Below are 19,865 nucleotides of genomic sequence, written 5' to 3'. Positions count from 1 at the left end.
TGGATTGTTGTATTCTTCTTGGGATTGTATATATTATTTCTGAAGATGTCGGCATCCTGTTGGGAAATAAAGTAACATCAATAATCTTGAAGAAATCGCTACCGTGTACAAACGGCAACACTCTTCTTTCCTGGTTCTATTTTTCATTTCTTTGTAGTTTTACATGTATTTTAAAATGTATAATTATTGGTGCAATAAAGAATATTTACTTAATTACTCTTAATTGTCCATTGGTGGATCTTATGCCTTTTGTTCAGTTAACAGTGTGGGCGATGGTACTGTCACAGAATAAGTAATAGTATTATCATACAGAACGGCCACGCCCCGCCCCGCCCCGACACGAATGACCTCGCCCCGCGACACCAGATTGACGACCTTTTGCCGACCGCTCAGTACTGTTTTTTGGTTTTTAAGCAACTTAGGGCCAGTTGCACCAACCATACTTAACAGACTGATCAACATCACTCAACCGAGTACTATGAAAATTCCTATACAATAAAATTTAGCGAACGCTTTAACGGTGACAGACAGTTTGGTGCAACCGACCCTTACTCGCACAATGACGCATGCCGCGTGTACAGACGTGCCGTTCACACGTAGAAACGCAAGTGATTTTTGATGTATATCGTGTCTGCCCTGTGGTGTCGCCATCAAATTATCTGAACAAAGCCTCTCTATATATCACCAGGACATTGAAATTCAAGTTGAACTTCAGATATTTTGAGCATGAATTATAAAAAATTCGGATACTTACAGTTTGCTGTTTATTTGGAAATGAAATAATTTAATACGGAAAAGCCACGGATTTCAACTAGAAATATTGTAATTTATTTTATACAAGTTTATTATATGTATACCTACATTTTAAATCATATTTTTTATATCTTAACTTATAGTTAAACAAAACTCAACAATAAATAATACAAAATTAAAATACTCGTACAAGTCTTAGTCTTATATAAAGTATCTTTGCAATAATCAATGTCTAATAAATAGATAGATAGATAGATAAACTGTTTATTTGTCTGCCACAATACACACAAAATATTCAAATACAAAAATGACATAGGTACACAAAACAATCCAGAAAAAAAGCAGTTTATCTATCTATCTTCAATTCAATTTGCATTGAACATAATCAACTGAACCGTTTTAGACCTACATCAATATAACCTGTCCTGTCCTGTTGACCTTCCACTACCAGTCATTCGGAAATATGTTCTTTTGTGTGTCTGTTTTTGCGTTCTTATAGGCACATATGTATATGTATAGTCGGATGCGTACTTTTTTATTACATCGCACAGTGTTAGAAAGTAAACAGTTCCAACATCGATCGATCACATATACGTGATATCCTTAAACTTACACAAAAATTGCCAGAGATGTCTAACTTTTGGAGCGTATCTAAAAAGTACGAATATAGAAAACGATAACTTAACGATGGTATTTTAAGCAAGTTGCCAATGATTAAATGGAACGGATGAATGAAATGGATTATACGTAAGTAATAAAGTCATTAAATTACATACAAATCCATTGGAAATATGCTCATTCTTATGCACTTTATCATTATAGGCACGGAATTTTGCCATGTACAGTCGAAGGCAAAAATATCGATCCAGACAAATGGCTCAAAAATATGTCAACACGACTTTATTGTCTAAGGTGTAAGAGCGTACAATGTTTTTGACTTTGGGAATGAAATATTTATGCCCTTGACTGTACTATACGTATGTAGTCTAAGCCGCACTATTTTTTGATAACGTAAATCGCTCCAACAGCCTGTCACTAAACGTGATATCCTTAAAGAAGTCGTGCATGGTGCTGGCGCGCGGCTTGGCCCTCGTGCCGAGCACGTGCGCCGCCGTGTCGCGCACGTGCGCGCGCGGCACGTCGCCGCGCAGCCCCAGCAGCCGGACCAGCTGCTCCTCCGACATGTTGGGGCACTTGTCCAGCAAGCCGTGCAGGTCCAGCGAGAGCATCTCGATGTCTTGGCAGCGGAGGACCTACAGGAGATACGGTGTTAGCGTGGTTTGTACCACAGATTGAGGAAATGATTCCAATGTATGTACTTCTTTTGTTGTGTTGCGGGACCCTATTATTAAGACTCCACTGTATCTCATGAATATGATAGCTAGACAGTTGAAATTTTCGCGATTATATAAAGGAGCAAAATCTCTATCTATGAAAAGTGTCCATCAAAAAAGAGTAATTAGGTGGCGCCACCATACACCGAACTGAAATGTCATAGACCTTGTAGTGTATTGACGCTTCGAGCGCTTACGTCATGGTGACGTCACTGACAGTTAGGGCCAGTCGATATTATGCCGTGAGCAGAGCCGGACGTACCGCGTGATGTTCGTGTTGCCGAATCGTTGGAATTACATTACATCGTATGATATACTGAGGTAAATACAGTACATTACATGTGGCGACGAGGAAAACAAGAAAAGAGGAAAGGGAAGACACGTCAGTCGATCTCGATTAATTATCAAGTTTTGTCAGTGTGCAAAAAATTGGTTTAAAATCGAATCCACTGTTTCAAACAAGTGATAAGTGAGAGTACGCACTAGTGGTACACCTTTCACACTCACTTCTAAAAAACAAAGAAAACAATATTTCCATTCGGTAACGCCATCTAGCAATATGATCTTTGAAGCGTTGAACGTTACAATTATAATTGTAGGCTTTAAAGTTGGATGTCGACTAACAACAATTAGATCTACCTACAAATAAAAAAAACATCTCGGAGGCAGCCAGTGTTAATAGCACTGTTTAAAGCTTATAGCCTGCCAGGCATCAACACTGCAAATAATTGCATGTTGACTTCCACTTTTAAACGTAGGTAGGTAGGTACAATGACACTACATTCATGGTTGACATGTTCACACTGGAGCTTTATTATTGCAACTTAGTTCCATCAGAATGCAATTGTGTGATGCAAATGTAGTACATAGTTGGTTTATTTAAATATTATTGTAGTGAGAGGAAGAAAATATTTACTTTGCTACGAGTAATGTGAATATGTAAGGTGATTCCCAATCAGGAGCCCAAGTGACTTGATTATTTTGAAACAGCAGATTACAGAATCTGGACATTAAATTGTCACACGTAACATTATGGATGGCATAATGAAACCGATTTATGAAAACATAGCAGATAGATTTATCTGGTCATTAAGCTTCTAAGCGTTTTATTGTAAGGTAAAACGCTGCTATTCGATTGACATGTAACAGCTGTAGCTAGCAGATTACCGAATCTGGACATTAAATTGTCATGATTTATGAAATCATAGCAGATAAATTTATCTGGTAATTAGATAGACATAAAACAGCTGCAGCTAGCAGATTGCCGAATCTGGACATTAAACTGTCACGCAAATAACAGTTACGATAAAATCAGTTACGACAGATAATTTGATCTGGTCATGAAATTGACATGGCGGGTTACCGAACCTGGACATTAAATTGTCACGTTAATAACCAATCTGATTACAAAATCAGTTACGACAGATAATTTGATCTGGTCATGAAATTGACATGGCGGGTTACTGAACCTGGACGTTAAATTACCAATCTGATTACAAAATCAGTCACGACAGATAATTTGATCTGGTCATGAAATTGACATGGCGGGTTACCGAACCTGGACATTAAATAACCAATCTGATTACAACATCAGTCACGACAGATAATTTGATCTGGTCATGAAATTAACATAGCGGGTTACCAGACCTGACATTAAATTGTCACGTGAACAACAAATCTGATAACAAAATCAGTTAAGACAGATAGATTAATCTGGCCATTAAATTAAGATACGGGTTACCGTATCTGGACATTATATTGTCACGTAAATAACAAATCTGACAACAAAATCAGTTAGAACAGATAAACTGATCTGACCATGAAATTGAGATAGCAGGGTTCACGTACCTGTGCATTAAATTGTCACGGAAATAACAAATCTGATTACAAAATCGGTTAATACAGATGAATTGATTTGTTCATTAAATTGACATAGGTGCTTAGTACCCTAGCAGGTTCCCGATCCTAGACATTAAATTGTCACGTGTATATTAAAATCTGATTACTAAATCGGTCAATGCAAATAGGCATATCTTTTGTCTGCTCATTAAATAATATAAATATAGACTGAAAAAGCCAGGACTAAATAGTCATGCTGTGTATAGCAAAATTGGTGTCAATCGACAGGTTCATTAAATCGGCATCGTACTTAGTACGGCCTATTGTTTAATACATTGATGTTGTATTATATCGTCATACAATTGACAGCAAGGTCACACGTTGTATTAAAATAAATGGGTATACCCTGTAATAGGTCATCCAATAAAGCGTTTCTAATATGACGCAAGAAATCGCTTGAAGACCTCAAGAGCGGGGTAAAGTTATAATCCAAACGAAATTATATATATATATATATATATAAGTGAACTGTGCAGATATAATAAATTATCAGCGAACGCAAATAAAGTAAAATGTATCTGGCTTATTTATAGATTTGATTTTGAGGTACTGGCATAACCATCCATCCAGTTATACTGATTTAAAAAAAACTGGATAGTCTACAATCTAGTCAGTATACTTTTGATTAAATTTTTAAATAAATGAGGTGAGGTAAAATTTATTTGTCTACCCCGAACATTTATATAAACTAATGTCGGGTAGTTTAGTGTTGTTTACCAATATCTCAAATCTCAATTGACATTTGCTGGGACGTCAGTCTTCCGTGACCACAGCTAGTGCAACCTAGTTGAAACGTCGGAAAAAAGGTAAAATAATGAAATTTAATCGCGTTAGACCCGGTATAGACATTAATTATGTGTACAAAACGCGAGAGTTTAAAGTGGTAAATGAGGTTAGCTAATCAAACAGCTACCTTATACAGTAATATGTAATAAAAAAAGGAGTATTGCCGATATAAAGATATAAATTAATTAAACAATGAGTTAAGTAAGCTTATTCCATAATCTAGTGGATATCAATTGCAAATACTTTAACTTGGCTGCTAGTCAGCGACATCCAATAATTATATAAAAAAAAAACGGTTGCAGGAAAACACTTACTGGTCATTCGTGACGTTTATATTACATAGCTAATAAGCTTCGAAGATTTAAACGAAATTCGCAGAACTTTACATGGACACTGCATTCATTTGAAAAGGAAGGGATGAAGGTCTTGAAGTCGTGATTATTTAGCAAATTCATAATAATCACTATAATTAGTTACTAGTGGCTATGTTGTGAAACACTTGGTTCGTTGAGTCATTGTCATTATCATAGTGAACTCACAAGGGTCTTAAGCGCCATGGACGCTATTGGCACTAGTTATATAATGCCAATCTACGCAGTTTGAAAAATTACCAAAACCTGGATCGGAAAAAATATATTTAATCTGGTCACAAAATGTCATGATAATCGGTCGGAAATTGTGACCTGTAGAGGAGAAACGAAAGCATTTGGCTCAAGTTAAAACGGAGACCTTCGCTAACGCTTCGGTCAACTTTTGAATACAGTGTATAGCAAAAAACTAAATTGTGAACGTTTCATTACACAACTACGGTACATAAATGGATACTTGTAAATAAGTACCAGTGATATTAAAATAACATTGTGACTTCAGACCAAACGTCACATGTCACACGGCTACTATACAAAAAAAAAGAAATTATGAAATAATAAACATTGAATGTTTTATTAGTAAACCTACGTCCGATATGTTCCATAGGCATATTGTTAGCTACCCTACGAGTTGGTATGTCAAAGGTTGAAAATGTGAATATATGTTTAAATTTAAGTAGATAGCCATAAAAATAAATCCAACTAATATATAAAATAAAAACTAAATAATTAAGCTATGCAGCTAGCTTATGTATGTATGTAGTTCGTAGTTTTAACCGTCTGCACGCGCATACTAGACTACATGCGGGAAAATAAAGAATTCTAGAGAAAACATGAAGTCCATTTTAGTGGTGAACGATACCACACGATACCATGTACAATATATTTATATGTATGTACAAAGAACATAGCGAACAGTGCAGTCATTATCATATATAGGTATGTAATATGGGTAATGAATAAGCAACTGCCTGGTTTCACATTACCACAAGTATCTAACGAATTTGCTCTCGATTGATGGACGTTGCGTTGTATTGTATATATATATATATATATATACATAAACACATTTACAGGTCTATAGATACTATGTATATAACTCGTAGTTAATGGACGGGACACATACATTTGAAAACCGATTTATAAAGCATCTTGTGTATAAAATATAAGATTACAATAAATAAATATTATAAAATAAGTTTTTATTGGTCTAAAATGTAGGTATACATGTTATTTGAACATACACAGAAAATTGCACAAGCTAGCAATTATCATTGACCTTCTGAAAGTGATAATAAAAATAAAACTAATGTTGGTTCAATATTTAATGTATAACATGCTGTATCACTGACTCAGCACAAATTGCATAGGAAGCTTATCTTCGTGAATTTGTATAAATGTTGCACATAATAAAGTAAACAGAAAATGTACGTGCACAAAGCGTATGTAACTAAACAATCACGTTTCAAAATAAAAAAGGTAAACATGAATTTCACCAGAATCAGTGTGAGATTGATGTAAGTGATACTGATGGTTGCCAATTAATTATTAATTCTATGTATAAAAAAAAAAGATGTGCTACAAACAATCACATATGGGTTCTTGATTTTCTGAGAGACAAGGAATTTGGAATTTAAATAGCTAATCCGTAGCACTGAAAGAAAAGATACAGCTCCGTAGCTCCGTTCTGTATTCACTATAAAGATGAAAGTAGCAAGGTAATACACTGCACTGTGGGTACTGTGTATCTTGTAATGTGGTTATAATATCTCATATTATTAGTGTAAGCATAATTAGATATTTTATTCGGATGATTTGTCATTCGCTTCTGTAAGACTGTTAATTGTGTCAGAAGTTCAAACATGCAGTTAGAAAAAGGAGAATAAAAACTAGAAGTGGCTAGCGTAAATGGAGTCCTGTAAGGCCTCTTTTACTCACACAGAAGTATAAGAGTGACCTTGCCTGCTTGCCTTTCTTATAAAAAAACTTCCAAGTCTTGAGGCCCACTTGAAAAAATGAACTTTTGAATTTTGTAATTATACTGTTTAGTCCACTACCCTACCTTGTCAAATCAAAGTTGGTTGGAGTTCTGTATATTGTATTAATAATAATGCATTGTATATAAGAACAACTTGGTTTAGGTTGGCAGTGTAGCTTATAGCTTAAGTGGCATTGTAACCTGTAAGTACACTTGTACAGTATTGAAAGTTGAAAATAAGCAAAAGAATGAGATAAGATAGTGAGCCATTATCGAGTACTCAAATAGGATTCGTTAAATCACTTTCGGGTCATAGAAAGCTACACAAGGTGTAGAAAAATTAAATTTAACAATAGGAAATGTAAATAAATAACAAACGGACCAGAGATAAACCAAAACATGATCATCATGTCAGCATTCAATCGTCATGGGTTATAAAAAAAAATGAACCGTCATTGTCACCAAAATTGAAGAATGTCATTAATACTGTAATGATTGTTCAGCTCTTATTGTCTAGCTAATCAAATATAAAGAATTGGGGCCACAGTTTTATTTGGTAGAACTGTTTTGGACAACTAGGCGAAGAAAAATTAAAGGCCTTGCATCATAGTATTTCCACATAGACCACTCCCAAATGATAAGCTCATTAGCTCATGCAGTGACTTAGATGAGAGGTTTCTAGAGGGAAACTACTAACTTGGAGCAGTTGGAGCTTCATGAAATCATTTCAAAATTAATACAGATAATAAACTCAGTACCTAAATAAGTTAATTATCACAGACTGAGTTGGCTACGAATTGTTTTGTTAGGCATTACCCGATGATGTAGTCCACTATCCATATCACGAACATTTTAGGAACGGTTTTGACGATTATAAAAACAAGGGGATTAAGTATAAGCACTTAGACTTTACGGAAAAAGGGGGAAAGGAAAAGGGATTCAGGTATCAGACTTACAGGAGCTATCGACAATACAGTAGAGAAATTGAAGATTACAAAAGTCCCAAGTGGGGTAAGTCATAGATCTCGGAGTCTTGGAGAAGTCCACCCAAGGCAATGGTACCAGCGCATTCATAGAACGTTGGGTATGTAATTATGTATTGTTATGATTAACTTAGTTCTCGAAAAATAAACAAAGGAAGGGATGTAGTGTATTGACGCTTCGAGCGCTTACGTCATGGTGACGTCACTGACAGTTAGGGCCAGTCGATATTATGCCGTGAGCAGAGCCGGACGTACCGCGTGATGTTCGTGTTGCCGAATCGTTGGAAATACATTACATCGTATGATATACTGAGGTAAATACAGTACATTACAGACCTAGTATTTTATATAGATGTGCGCCCGTGCGACCGTGAGGGACAGAACATACGCAATGCGACAAAATTAAAAACACGTTTCAACATTTCTGACAACATACCAAAAACAACCTACGTAATTTGGTCGGTTTGTTTGTTGCCCCTCCCCATTTCTTCTCTATATTATTATATAGGTACATCTATGGTTCATATTATACCCCAGAGCCTACCTAGCGCCAAAATATATATTATACTTTGTCAAAGGACTGTCTCATTTCAAACATAGACAGAGAGAATCATACTATCTTTGTCTTACACTAGTACTAGCACCCAAAAGAAAAGGATGAGTATAGTTTCTTTTGTTCCTATTTACTGACAAGATTTGCTTGACCAACTATATAACTTAAGTGTGTGGAATCTGTCAAATAGTAAGTAAAATATATCGTTAAGATGCCTTGCTATAAGATATCTTTTGGTATATGTATTATCGCTCCGTCTGTGACAGGCTTAATTGGTTGTCTTGTGTGTTTGATACTCACCTCAGCCAATGAGCTGATGACCTCAAAAGGCCAGTCCACGTTGACGCCCTCGGCGCCTATTCTACGGAAGAAGGACCGTATCTGGTTGGCCTCCTTTACGATCTTCGTTGCTGCTTGCTGCGCTTCTTCGACAGTTTTGAAAGTCACCTGGATAACAAAAATAATATAAGGTACTCTTATATATATTTAGCTTCATAGTACTTGATTGTCCATAAATCGATAAGAAAAAAAACTTCTTTGCACAAAATTCACTGTCGCCGAAAATAACAGTGTTTAGGCACTCGTCTAGATTGTCCGTCCAACTTTCCATTCTTCTCCACAAACACATCACAAACGCCTCCAATAATTTGAAATTAATGAAACTTCCCGCATTTGATTATTACAGACAGAGCATCGGGATCGTTTAATTTTCGTTGTTTCGCATTCTGTCTTGTAATTTAGAAAAAAAAAACTGTAAAAAATAAAAACAAAGGCACCCAGTTTGTAACGTTTTACTTATAGTTTGTCAAAGGACTGTCTCATTTCAAACATAGACAGAGAGAATCATACTATCTTTTTTCTTACACTAGTACTAGCACCCAAAAGAAAAGGATGAGTATAGTTTTTTTTGTTCTTATTTACTGACAATTTGGTTTGACCACTATACCTTCTTGGACAACATGGCGGTTATATATTTCTTGTACACCAAATTCTGCGCTTCATTTATCACATATTCAAAGTTTTTCTCCCTCAAATGGTTATAGTCCTGGAAATAGTCTTCCAAAGTGACACAAATAGTGTCGACCGGGATGGAAGACGGCAGCCATTTTGATGTGAACAGGTCGTCGAAGTGGACTTCGAGGTCCAGAAATGCCTCGTCGAGGAGGAACCGGGCGGCTTCGTCTCTTAGTTTCTGTAATAAAAATGTTTTTTTACTCCTAATCCTAATTATAATAAAGTTCGTCTCTATGAATAAATGATTTGTATGTTCTAATACATAATTAGAAAATTTTCTCGCTTAGCAATAGAGCAAATAGTGAGCCGCTTGGTCAGTGTCTTATGGCCTGATTCACTGTGTACCTGCGGCTTATTGTGTACCTAGAAGGTGTCGAGCAGCTTATTGAACTTGCACTCAACGGACATGTTGCGCCGGCCCGGGGGCGAGAGCCTGTCTCCACGGTTCACTGTGTCCGAGTGGCTCACTGTGTACCTGGAAGGTGTCGGGTACGTCGTACCGACTCAGTTACCTGTTACCGACAAGTTCTATTACCTTGGTTCACTGTGTCTTGGTTCACTGTGTACCTGGAATGTACCTAGCAGGGTATCGAACTTGCGCTCGGCAGGTTCGTCGTGCCGGCCCGGGGGCATTGTTTATTACCCTGGTTCACTGTGTCCGAGTGGCTCACTATGTACCTGGAATGTGTCAAGCAGGGTGTCGAACTTGCGCTCGGCAGGTGCGTCGTGCCGGCCCGGGGGCATTGTTTATTACCCTGGTTCACTGTGTCCGAGTGGCTCACTATGTACCTGGAATGTACCTAGCAGGGTATCGAACTTGCGCTCGGCAGGTTCGTCGTGCCGGCCCGGGGGCATTGTTTAATACCCTGGTTCACTGTGTCCGAGTGGCTCACTATGTACCTGGAATGTGTCAAGCAGGGTGTCGAACTTGCGCTCGGCAGGTGCGTCGTGCCGGCCCGGGGGCCAGTGCCTGGCTTGTGTTTGTTGGGCGAGGCGGACCATTTGCTCGCTGTTGTTGACTATTGTGATCATGTGGTGGGTGAAGTAAGCGCAGCGGGAGCGGTCGGAGAAGTGGCTATTCTGTAACAACGATCAAGGTCTTATATATAGCTCAGAACTGTCAGACTTACGCGGTTATCAAACTGATGCAGATCCGCAGGGCGCTCCAGTCGGAGTGTAATGGCTCCTCTACACGATGGCCCAGCGTAGGCCAGTCCAAGGGACGCATTTATGCGTTAGAGGGAGCAAGTGATATTGCTATCTCATTCCACCGCATAGTTGCGTCCATTAGACTGGCCTACGCTGGGCCATCGTGTGGAGAAGCCATAAGCGATGTCGTATAGCAATAAAGATAGTTTATTATTCATATAATATTACAATGCGCTTGCAATGTCCCGCTCGCACACTGTGGCAGCCCTGCCTCTTAAGGCGGCGTTACGATCGCAGGGTCAGATAGGTTCTCTAGTGGTCACTACGTACCAAAATATGACTTGTTAAGACCAATAATTATATAGATCTGGCCAAGATCGCAGGTCACTCTGGAGATTTCCTAGAGAAACTTTGCTCTGTCAGTGAACATCCTAAGGTTTATTGATTAATATGGTCGGAATGATTTTAATTACAACATTTATTTTCTACTCTGAGGTACAATCAATATGTAACATTATTAATACCTTGAACTGAAGTACGCCTTCTCTGTACATGTTGCCATAGCGCGTCACTTGCTCGATACTGAGCATCAATGCTTTGAAGGTGATTTCCTTGCTTATCGTTTGAGTAACCTGTGAACAATAATAGTATTTTATACAATCGTGATATAATAGAGAGCTTTCCAGTCGAGTACCGTGTTTAAGCAACGAAGCTTGCTGAGTTAAGTTAAGTAGGCTAATTTACATTGAATCGAATCTCCTTAAACAAGAAATATTTTATCGAAATGTATGAAGTTCTATTTTCGAAATTTTTATAATTGACTAAACCGTATCGATAAAATTCTTATGCTTGAGTCGGAAGTGCCATAGACTATCCAACGTTGAAAAGAGTAAGGTTTTAGTGTTGCATATGAAGTTGTAATACACAGATTATAGTCGACGAGTAAAAATTAATATTATAATATTTAATGATTTTTATTTCAATTTTATTTAAAAAAAATTATGATTTAATTGTTCGTTTATTTATATTTTTTGACTTGGTTTATGAGTTTTGTGATTGATTATTTTTAATTATTTTTAATTCTACTTGTAAATAGTGTGTAGGTACATAATATGGACTATTTGTCTGCAATAAACGATTACGATACGATACGAAAAAAAGACTTATTTAAAGGTGGCCGGGCGTTTTGAATATCCATTATTAGTTTTTCAGCACAACGAAAGATAAATAAAGTGGCGATCGGTATAACGTGAGCGTTATGTGACTCTATTTCGGTTTACGTCCCACTTCGAATAGTGGAGTTGGAAGTTCTGGTGGATATTATCAGATGATGACTAAAGTAAGTTTGTGTACGTCATTACCAAACTTAAATGGAGCTGGGCGGGACATGTTGCCAGACAGAGTGATGGCAGATGGGCCAAAATGTTAACGGAATGGTGGCCGCTTTCAGAAGAAAGGAGTGTCTGGCGTCCGTTGGCTCGTTGGGTGAACATTCGGAAGACTGCGGGTCACTTCTGGATGAGATTGGCTCAGGACCAGGATAAGTGGCGTACTCCAAGAGAGGCCTATGTGGCCTGTGGCCTGATATGGTGGTGGTGGTTGTGTCTCCGCTCCGTTCCACTCCATGTAACCGAGTAGCTCACCTACAGGCAGTGGCTGACTCTAGAGCAGTGGTGGGCAAACTTTCCCCATGGAGGGCCAGAAAGTTTAATAAATTTCTAAGAAGAGCCAGAATTGCAGCAATAAATGCATTTTTATTATTCCACAGCCCATATACTACATAAACGGCCCTTCGGCGGGCCGGATAAGATCTTTAATCATCTGAAATGTAACTTCACTTCGGACGTGCGCTCCATGTAGTGGAGTAGCTTACCTGTAGTTTTTGGTCGATCATCTGGAATGTAGCTCCACATCAATCGCTGTAGTTCAAGATAACCGCTTCATTCTATGAAGTGGAGTAGCTCACCTGCAGGTTCTGATCGATCATTTGAAATATGATGACCGGAGCGTGTGTATGATACGCGTTGGAATGTGGCTCTACTTCGGGCGCGCGGTCTCCGTTCCATTCGGCTCTTTCCGACTCTAGGGTCTTCTCCATCCATTCCATGTAGTTGCTCTCCATTTTCTGTAACCAAAGGTTGAATTTAAACTACCTTTAGTTCATAGTTTAGGGACAATAAGGGCCGTCGGTCACCGTTAAAGCGTTAGCTAAATTTTATTGTATGGAAATTTGCATGTTGATCAGTCTGTCAAGTGTGGTTGGTGCCACTGGCCCTAAGAGTTAGAGAGACAAGACCATTTTGGCGTGGCAGCAGGGGATCAGGTAGCTGACATCAGTTCCGTATTTGAAAAACCCATTTCATATAATAGTACATAGGTATAGTTTCAACACCCAGAATAGTCACGTACTGTCTGCCCAGTCACACTGTATATACACCGTGTAAACAAACCTGCAGATACTCGTCGCACAAGTCGCGCAGGCTCTCCTCGCTGAGCAGCGGCGGCAACGTGGACACGTCGATGTTGAGCTCCGGGCTGCCCATCAGCTCGGTGCCCGGGTACGTGTTCAACACCCAGGACAGTAGCGTCACGTATTCGTTGCCTTCTAGACCGCTGTCGACTACGCCTTGGAGCTGAAATTATTGGGTAAATTAAGATATGCTTAGGACTGGTCAATTTCTGCGGTATTTCCGGACCAATACGGCCTTTAAACCTTCAAGAAAAGAGCGTATTCCCATCTTAGAGGTCGGCAACACACCTACAACCCCTCTGGTGTTGCCGGTGTCTATGGGCTTGAATGATAACACCGTAGTCTATGGGCGTTTACAACTGTGTTGTCGAATGGCTATTAATTACTGTATACATATAGGGTACTTACACTAGATGGACGTAGGTATTTGTTAACAATATCATAGTGCGGAGGAAAACACGGTACACAGTGTTTTGACCACCCTCAAATCTTCTAAAATCAGCTGTCTAGTCAACTCCAAGTATTTGACAAGCCACAGCTCGTTGTCCCCCCGTTTGACGCGGTTCCTAGATATGTATACAAATCTGAACTTACGCTTGAAGAGAGGCAGGTGTGGTACATGTTGACGTATTTGTTAACGATGTCATAGTGTGGAGGGAAACACGGCACACAGATTGTCTTGACCACCCTCAAATCCTCGAGAATCAGCTGTCTAGTCAACTCCAAGTATTTAACAAGTCACAGCTTGTTGTCCTCCCGTTCGACGCGGTTCCTAGATATGTATAAAAATCTGAACTAACGCTTGAAGAGAGGCAGGTGTGGTACATGTTGACGTATTTGTTAACGATGTCATAGTGCGGAGGGAAACACGGCACACAGAGTGTCTTGACCACCCTCAAATCCTCGAGAATCAACTGCCTAGTCAGTTCCAAGTATTTGACAAGCCACAGCTCGTTGTCCCCCCGTTTAACGCGGTTCCTAGATATGTATAAAAATCTGAACTTACGCTTGAAGAGAGGCAGGTGTGGTACATGTTGACGTATTTGTTAACGATGTCATAGTGTGGAGGGAAACACGGCACACAGTGTCTTGACCACCCTCAAATCCTCGAGAATCAACTGCCTAGTTAGTTCCAAGTATTTGACAAGCCACAGCTCGTTGTCCTCCCGTTCGACGCGGTTCCTAGATATGTATAAAAATCTGAACTTACGCTTGAAGAGAGGCAGGTGTGGTACATGTTGACGTATTTGTTAACAATATCATAGTGTGGAGGGAAACACGGCACACAGAGTGTCTTGACCACCCTCAAATCCTCGAGAATCAACTGCCTAGTCAGTTCCAAGTATTTGACAAGCCACAGCTCGTTGTCCTCCCGTTCGACGCGGTTCCTAGATATGTATAAAAATCTGAACTTACGCTTGAAGAGAGGCAGGTGTGGTACATGTTGACGTATTTGTTAACGATGTCATAGTGCGGAGGGAAACACGGCACACAGAGTGTCTTGACCACCCTCAAATCCTCGAGAATCAACTGCCTAGTCAGTTCCAAGTATTTGACAAGCCACAGCTTGTTGTCCTCGCGCTCGTCGACGCGCGTGCCCTCGGTGCGCTGCGCGACGGCGCGCTCGAGCTCCTCGAAGGCGACGGTGCGCCAGTTCTTAGGGCGGCCGGGCGGCATGAAGCCCGTTTGGCTTTGTTGCTAAAACGAGCATGGAATTTTAAGGCCCAGCAGGTTCGTATTCTTCTCTCACTGTCAGTGAGCGTAAGCGTGAGCGAAATGGTTGTGAACTCGGGACCGCGGATATCATGTTTTTAAATTTAAAATTTTTATGTGTTCAAATAATAATAAAAAGTAATCGCAGAGTTTCTATTTTTAGTTTATGTGCTAAATTTATTATAATTTTTTAAAGCGCATTTTAGACATATGTTCGTGATTTGAGGTGTTACTGTTGACTTAATGTTTAAATTAATATAATAATGCATGCTGTGATTGCCTGTAAGTGGGGGATCAATAAAAAATGTGCCCTTTTTGTAAGTTAATACTAGTATGTAAATTGTATCTTCTGTTGGTGATCCTAATAAACAAATAAATAAACAAAAAAACATTTTTTTTTTCTATCGAGTGAAAGTCATAAACTCAGGATTCGAGAGAGAGGCCTCAAAATTACTAATTAAATTTTAGCCAACCAAGCCTATAACTGTACGTTTAGTTGGAATATGATAATGTGATTAGACCGAGAAACATTAGATGGATTATACTCGAATAGGACCACTGTCTAAGTCTGACCAGACTAAGTCCACCAGCTATTCAGCATGACTTTCTTCCTCGCGAGAGTCTCCATACTTGAAGACGCGCTAGATGTATGGAGTCGCGTCACTCGCGCAAGAACGCACGTTATGCTAGCCGGTCAGAAGCGAACAATGATGGGTATAAGATGTCATTATAAAACCGGCCAAGTGCGACTCGGAATCGCGCACAAAGAGTTCCGTAAAAAGGGTTACGCAAAAAACGGCAAAAAAATCACGTTTGTTGTATGGGAGCCCCACTTAAATATTTATTTTATTCTATTTTTAGTATTTGTTGTTATAGCGGTAACAGAAATAATCATTTGTGAAAATTTCAACTGTCTAACTATCACGGTTCATGAGATACAGCCTGGTGACAGACAGACAGACGGAGGGACAGTGGAGTCTTAGTAATAGGGTCCCGTTTTACCCTTTGGGTATGGAATCCTAAAAAAGGCTTAAAAAAGCTGTGTGCCTCGATTTATATAGAGGCCTCGCACCAGCAAACCTACCTCGAGCGCCATCTGGTCTCTTTTCTCCTCCCTCTCAATAATCCTGAGCGCAGTGACTATAACCGTGGGCTCCTTGCGCACAGTATTCAAGGTCCGGGCCAGTATCAGCTTGATCTGCTTCTCCAGCGAGTTGGAGACCATCTCCACATCCTCGAAGTAAGCCTTGAGCATTATCTTGTCGTGTGAGGACTGGTTGGGTAGCCGGTGTAGCTCGTAGAGGAGGTCGTCGCGTGAGTTCTCTAGATCGTTGAGGCACTGTAACAGAGGTAACATAAATAGGATAGACTCGAAACGTGAGGGCAATCTAATTTGGATACTTGAATACGAACTAACGTGAGAGCAATCTAATTTGGACCTTAAAGTGTAGTGTTAAGGTTGAAATTCTATTAATATTCTGGGGTTAAATTAACTTTTTAAATAAGATGGTAATCATGCAAAGTTTTGGTCCATTTTTAGGGTTCCCTACCCAAAGGGTAAAAACTGGACCCTGTAACTAAGACTCTGCTGTCCGTCTGTCTGTCTGTCCGTAATAGCTAGACAGTTGAAATTTCCACTGATGATGTATTTCTGTTGCCGCTATAACAACAAATACTAAAAAGTACGGAACCCTCGGTGGGCGAGTGCGACTCGCACTTTTCCGGTTTTTTTGATAATCGGCTGAAACTGTGCCTTCTTAGTAGGACTGGCTGAACACCGCAAAGGGCCAAAATTACAAAAATGGATTTATAGATTCATGGGTTGTGCCAATTGGGCAAGTTAACAATTCGTAAACTGTATTGCAAAAACATAATATTTACCAATGGTCACTTAAGAATGTTGCTTTGGGTACAAAGAAACTTGCTTATGCAATGCTGAGCCAAACGGAGCCGAGTTTGCCCGAAGCGAGTAGCACCCCTGCTATATCCATACTAATATTTTTTTTTTTTTTTTCATATCGCTTAAACCGCTGAACCGATTTAGATGAAATTTGGCATAGAGATAGGTTGAGTCCCTGAGAAGGACATAGGATAGTTTTTATCCTGAAACTCATCCCTGAAGAAAGTAAAAAGCGGGGTGGAATTGAGATAATTAACGAAGTGCCTGCTGATTTGTGTTCATCAGATGATCTTCATCAAACTTAGATTGCTATGAGATATTTTCCAGGCGCTATTCTTACTCTAGCTGCGGTTACTAAGTCCATGCAGACGAAGTCGCGGGCAAAAGCTAGTATGGTGATAAATGACCTACCTGATGAGCATGCAGCAACTTCCCCTCCCCGATCCACTGCATGGTCTTAGCGACACTATCAGGCACCGTGAATATGTGCTTCAGGCTGTCCATGGCTGTCACATACTGCGAGTGCCGCGAGTCCTCTTCTCTTACAGCTTGTAGTGAGCCGACTAGTTGAGGCACGCCTTTTAGAAGCTCCTCTAATTCATCCATTCTAAAACCAAAGAATTAATTAAATTAAATCTGTCGACGCACCAAGGTGCAAGACGTTGGTTTCGTCATACTATTTTATTTTATTATAGCCATTTATCTCCGATCCTTGGGTACGGCGGTTATTAAATTGATGGTATCATTTATTTGTGAACTACAAAATGTCCCGCAGTTCGGTGTACCTTTTGGCATAGGCCTCCTCCAACCTTCTCCACTGTACTCTGTCATCTGCACCTCTGGACCATTACCAAACTACCTCTTTCGTCATTACCAAACTAAAATGGAGCTGGGCGGGACATGTTGCTAGGCAGAGTGATGGCAGGTGGACTAAAATGTTAACAGAATGGTGGCCGCTTTCGAATGAAAGAAGCCCCTGGCGTCCGTTGGCTCGTTGGGTGGACGACATCCTGAAGATTGCGGGTCACTTCTGGATGAGATTAGCTCAGGACCGGGACAAGTGGCGTACTGGAAGAGAGGCCTATGCTCAGCAGTGGGCGATAAAGGGCTGATATGATGATGATGAAAAACAAAGAATAGGCTTGATGATAAAATTTTTTAAAATAGTAATTGTCAACTGTAGGTATGTTGCGGGAAGAAGACGGATTTTGAGTCGAAACTAGGTACACAGATGGTGTTGCAGGTAAGTAACATATATTTTTATTATATTTTAACATAATATATATGTATATATATATGTTTATTTATTTATCATAATACTTACTTACTGAATGGCGCAGCGACCCAAAATGAGTCTTGGCCTCCGACACGAGTAAACGCCAGTTGTCTATGCATAATATTATATATATGTTTATTTATTTTAAGTATGTTTTTAGGAAAGTTCTTAGCGAGCATTATCCCACACAGGTACATATGAGTTTCAAGTATTAACAGTAATATTAAGTAAAATTTTGTAATTATGAATGTAATGTGTAAAAAAAAGTTTTCCATACTTGAGACCGATTTGCTGCACATCATCAAGGCACTCCTGAAGCTGTTTCAACCCCACACTGACCCCATCCAGCTTGCCCTGCACTGCAGACTTCAGCTGAGCCTCAATAGAGGCCTTCTTGTGAGTAATCCTTTTTTTGTACTGCTCAACCTATGAAAAAATCAGTTCAGTAAGTTCTTCTTAAAAGGTCAATTATTTTATTTATTTTATTTATTCAAAATAGGTGTACAGCATAACAGTATGAAATATACAAAGTCACTGCAAAACTACAAACAAATTAAAAACAAAAACAATATTATGTACAATCAAAATAAATAATATCAAAATTATGGCTGTAATGAAAAACAAAAAATTTCTAGTATGTAAACATTTTTCGTTTCACAAATAGATAGTTTAGTCACAGAAAGAAATGTGAATCATATCAAATATAAACTATTTGACATCAATTTTTGGGGGTGGAGACAGGAAATTTACTGCCATTCTAATTCATCTTTTTTATTCACATATTCACTAAAATATATAAGAAGAAGAATATATATGTAAGTTGTACCAATAATAAATAAAATAAATATACTATAGACACAGAATAAGTAATAGTACTACCATACAGAAAGGACACTTCCTACAACCCCGAAGTTTGCCAGCGATTCAGGGTCGAATCATGCTGTCCCTTTCTAATGTATGGCACTATATCTTTTTTTGTCAAAATTCAAGTCATTTTTTTATGTGGTTGTGCACGCAAAGGGACGTCAAGTTGTGCCAACCCTAATAAATTAATAATTGCTCGGAGCAATGCTGAGCCAGAGCCGAGTGCTCGAAAGGAGGAGTGTCTCCCCACTGCTATAAAGTCATTATTACACTAAATACAGCAATAAACAAACCTTTTCTAATTGGCCTGGCCTCTGCATCATATTTATAACCATTTTTTCTGCTGCTGCTTTTGCTTCTTCTTCTATTTCGTCCATAGTAGACATACTGATGCTCATTGTATCTGGAAACGAATATTTGTTCTAGCTGTATTATAAAAACAAGCAAACATTTTGTAAATAACTTCAGATACTATGATCTCATTACCTTATAAAATGCTAATAGATTACAAGTTTATTTAATCGTCAAGTCAAGAAAACAAACAATAAATCGTTTCCTATGTTTTTTTTTGCAATAATGTTCATAAATCCGTTCCAAAAGTTGTATTTGGGTTTACAACTTACAACTTTTCAGTAATTATGACAGGGACAGGTGACAATTACAAGTTTGAACCATCACACGAATAAAAAGTTTAATTCGGTTATCATAGCTGCGTTTTTATGACTAAGTGAAATATCATTTAAAAAATAGACGCCCACGCCCATTCTGAATTTGTTCTGAACCCACTTTGATTGATTTTTAATGTTTAATGATCTCTTAATAGAA

The 19,865-nt window shown here is 38.9% G+C and overlaps 1 protein-coding gene across 1 annotated transcript; it reads right to left on the bottom strand.

Annotated features, from left to right (window-relative positions):
* Positions 1–1,012: 1,012 nt before the first annotated feature.
* LOC134744630 (exocyst complex component 3) lies at positions 1,013–19,654 on the bottom strand. The gene is made up of 13 exons (XM_063678518.1): positions 19,527–19,654; positions 19,334–19,443; positions 18,454–18,602; positions 17,312–17,507; positions 16,085–16,339; positions 14,704–14,985; positions 13,268–13,450; positions 12,784–12,942; positions 11,342–11,449; positions 10,569–10,748; positions 9,601–9,846; positions 8,955–9,101; positions 1,013–2,006 (listed from the first exon to the last, which is right to left on the bottom strand). Exons 2-13 carry the CDS (start codon positions 19,436–19,438, stop codon positions 1,740–1,742), a joined length of 2,277 nt encoding a protein of 758 aa, XP_063534588.1. The 5' UTR covers positions 19,439–19,443; positions 19,527–19,654; the 3' UTR covers positions 1,013–1,739.
* Positions 19,655–19,865: the final 211 nt, after the last annotated feature.

The sequence above is a fragment of the Cydia strobilella genome, chromosome 1 (assembly GCF_947568885.1).
Source record: "Cydia strobilella chromosome 1, ilCydStro3.1, whole genome shotgun sequence".
Classification (NCBI taxonomy): domain Eukaryota; kingdom Metazoa; phylum Arthropoda; class Insecta; order Lepidoptera; family Tortricidae; genus Cydia; species Cydia strobilella.
The sequence above is the reverse complement of the archived record's forward strand: the minus strand, read 5'-3'. Positions and strand labels throughout refer to the sequence as shown.

Bases quoted from the DNA above. Each gene is read 5' to 3' on its own strand.
- LOC134744630 (XM_063678518.1), bottom strand. From the start codon at position 19,438: ATGAGCATCAGTATGTCTACTATGGACGAAATAGAAGAAGAAGCAAAA. The intron at 17,508-18,453 runs GTATGGAAAACT...CTTTGGTTTTAG, and splicing joins GTGCAGCAAATCGGTCTCAA to AATGGATGAATTAGAGGAGC. The intron at 12,943-13,267 runs GTTTGTTTACAC...CTTTGGTTACAG, and splicing joins TGTGCGACGAGTATCTGCAG to AAAATGGAGAGCAACTACAT.